Source organism: Urtica dioica, chromosome 7, assembly GCF_054948205.1.
Source record: "Urtica dioica subsp. dioica isolate 48M chromosome 7, U.dioica_male_clone48M_v1_H2, whole genome shotgun sequence".
Lineage (NCBI taxonomy): Eukaryota > Viridiplantae > Streptophyta > Magnoliopsida > Rosales > Urticaceae > Urtica > Urtica dioica.
Window position 1 is genome coordinate 20,330,734 of NC_142762.1, and position 3,067 is coordinate 20,333,800.

Genomic DNA, 3,067 nt, shown 5'->3' on the forward strand with positions numbered 1-3,067 from the left:
GGCACATGATCAAGTCACATGTAGGTCTGATGTAAATCTTTGCCATTTTGCAAATTTGTGGATAATAACGATGAATAAATGATATGGAGAAAAAAAAAATTAAATATGTTTCAGTTGTCCAAAAATTTGGCCACAAGAGGAATGACAACATTTATGGGTATGAACGAGTGAACCTTTTCTGGTACTCGTACCCATTACAAAAATCGTGTACTCACTACCCGTTAACCCGGTCCGAATTAAAAATAAATAAAAAACACAAAAAAATATTAATCAATCAACATGTCTATTATCTATTAAAAACTACAACTGTTAGGTGATAATATAATTTAAATTTTAAAGTGTGAATACTAAATGAAATTAGAATTCATAACTACGATATAAATAGTTAACCGATTAGGAAGGTATCCATATTAAGAATTAAAAAAAAAATCATGAATCAGGTTATCAATTCTTGTACTGGTACTTGTTTATATGTTAGCCGGCATTACTTGTTTATCCATTTTGAGCAAGTATTATCCGAACTATTTTAGACTGGGCAACTAACGTATAAACAAAATAATGCAACACCTAACCACAACTCATAACGTGGTCCAAAGCTCGTAGTCTTGAATCTATTGTTATCCTTCATTTATGATCCAAAATTTCATGTTTGTCAACAAATTAAAATTTATCTAAATTAAAATTTATCTTCAAATTTGCTGATCATTTCGATTCCTATAATTGCGTACCTGCATTTTTTATTTACCAAGTATTATGGTGAATCCGAATTTGAAGAAAGGGGACCACTCACTTGGAAGCTTATATAAAATAGAAGTGAATTTGCTCTAAATTTGACGTGGTGTCATATAATTTGCAAATATTGACCACGCCACATTCCGATAATTGTACAAACAATGCCAAGATTCAAATTTAAAACACTTTCCCGCTGGATGTTTGAGAGAGAAAATTACTCAGAATTTTGCTCTATGCAAAAGGATCAATGTACAAACAAACATCTCAATACAAAACTAAGAGCTAAAAATTGAGCCATACAAAACTCACAGTGACAGGTCTTCATGGAACATCATAACAGTCAGTAATTGGAGAGACGCAGTGGGCAAGGTGTCTTAAAATCCTTTCACAAGTTACTAATAATAATGTCTCTACTGTGGTACTCATCACTTGGGATTCCTGAGTACAATGATGACAGAATCTCCACGCAGGAACATTTTACTGATGAATCTGTCTTTGTTCACAGGCTGCGCCTTTTTCTTGCCTTTCCCGGTCTTGGGTACCTAAAATTATAAAACAAGTCCGTCATAATACTTTAAGAAGCAGAGTGAATCAAAGACATTTGTGAGCAACATGATCGAGATACAAACCTCAGTCCACATCTCTCTCACATTCTCAAGAACCATGTTGCAGTGGCGATCAAAAGCCCTCACACGCCCCAGAAGCTTCCTATTGTTGCGGCAATTGATAAGCACCTGGGTTATTAGGCATTTAAAAAAATAGTATTAAAGTGAATCGAAATTAGCATCGGAGAACGCAGACTGCTAAAATCAAGAGTATGTTACCTGAGTGTTATTTTTTACGCTCATCATCAGAACAGAAAGTGGTCCCGTGTTAAATTCCTCATCCTCAGTCTTGGTAGTCTGCGCTTTATCAGAATTCATGAGAAACACCCCTTTTTTAAGGGGATAGAACATATAACAATATCGACACCATAGCCAATTCGAATAAAGAGACACACAGTGCTTGATAACCAGACAAGCAAGTGAAACCCAGATGGAAAAGAAACAGGGTTAAATGGCACTTGGTTCCATAACCCAAATTAACATTAAACAACAAACAATCAAATTTTTTTTTTAAAAAAAAGCACTCAGACAACAAAATTAACTTGCATTCCAACTAAAGTGATGCTATACACACACAAACACACACACAAAAAGAAACAAATAAAAAGCGAAGCTCGTGAAATCACTTGGTAAGAGCATAAAATAGAAACCAGTGCAAATACAAAAGAACTTCCTGATACCAAGTGTGTTGCATGCATGAACATTATATCACATAGCATAGTAAAACTTCAAGAAGAAAATGGAATAACTTACATCTTCTTCCATTGGCCGACTGGAGATTGAGAAGTACCAAAGTAAAGACAGACAAAAAAACAAAACAAAACGATATATTAATTTCAATATAGAAATGAAAAGGATGCAAAAGACAAAAATAATAACAAATACCTCATTGTGAAGTGAGAATGTCTCTAGCAGTTTAACCCCGCAGAAATCTGAAACCAGAAACGAGAGCCAATCAGTTACAATCATATATCAACATTGACGATATAATGAATTAAAACTTGTTTAGAAAACAAAAGAGACAACTATATATGCCTTCCTACTGGGGAAGTATCAGTATTCTATTCAAAATGCAATACTAAATGCGACAACAAGAGATACACGATACAGACTATGCACGCTCTTCATGTATTATGAGTTTTGCCTCTTCAGTTCAGGTCTCCAAATAATTTCTACATGGAATATTACAGTAGAACGAAAGTTAATTTACTGGTCATCATCAGAGGCAAGCGATACAGTTTAACATTCTTCGGGACAAATTGAATCTTCATTACTCAAAACATTAACAGAATCCCGTTTATAACATAAAAACCCTAGAATTTCCTCTGTTTCTTTTACGACTAGGTTGTCGGCAGATTTACGATTAACAGTTTACAGTTTGTCTCGAATACCTAATTTCCCTTTGTGAGTATGTCAAAGTACATAAGAGCAACGGTAAATAAGACTCAAGAGAACTGAAATGCCGATACTAAAACGAATTCGAGGACTTTCGAGGAGAATATAAAAAAATACACAACTACGTTAGTTCCATATGAAACGGCCAAGCTCTGAAATGAGATCTATAGCTTTGGCGAGAAAATACCTTGAAATATCACAGGTGACGGAAGGGATGACCGGACTAGTCTTCACGGAGTCGAAAGAAATGAATCGAGAGCTCTGTAGAGAGTGTGAGGCGAGAAAAAATAGGGTTGGCGGAAAACGTAGAACATAGCCCAATAACGAAAAGTCCA

General features: G+C 34.9%; 1 protein-coding gene and 1 non-coding gene across 3 annotated transcripts; both read right to left on the minus strand.

Moving 5' to 3' along the window:
- Positions 1-902: 902 nt before the first annotated feature.
- Positions 903-3,067, minus strand: LOC149390357 (uncharacterized). 2 transcript variants are annotated; one of them, XM_089621069.1, is made up of 7 exons: positions 2,920-3,039; positions 2,450-2,509; positions 2,223-2,269; positions 2,091-2,109; positions 1,557-1,634; positions 1,362-1,466; positions 903-1,274 (listed from the first exon to the last, which is right to left on the minus strand). In XM_089621069.1, exons 3-7 carry the CDS (start codon positions 2,225-2,227, stop codon positions 1,158-1,160), a joined length of 324 nt encoding a protein of 107 aa, XP_089477195.1. In that variant the 5' UTR covers positions 2,228-2,269; positions 2,450-2,509; positions 2,920-3,039; the 3' UTR covers positions 903-1,157. The 2 variants fall into 2 exon arrangements, with proteins under 2 accessions (XP_089477195.1, XP_089477194.1); XM_089621068.1 differs by lacking the exon at positions 2,450-2,509 and having other exon boundaries at positions 2,920-3,067.
- On the minus strand, positions 2,480-2,564 carry LOC149390358 (small nucleolar RNA Z159/U59). The gene has a single exon (XR_016300428.1). It is a non-coding gene; the product is annotated as a small nucleolar RNA Z159/U59 (small nucleolar RNA).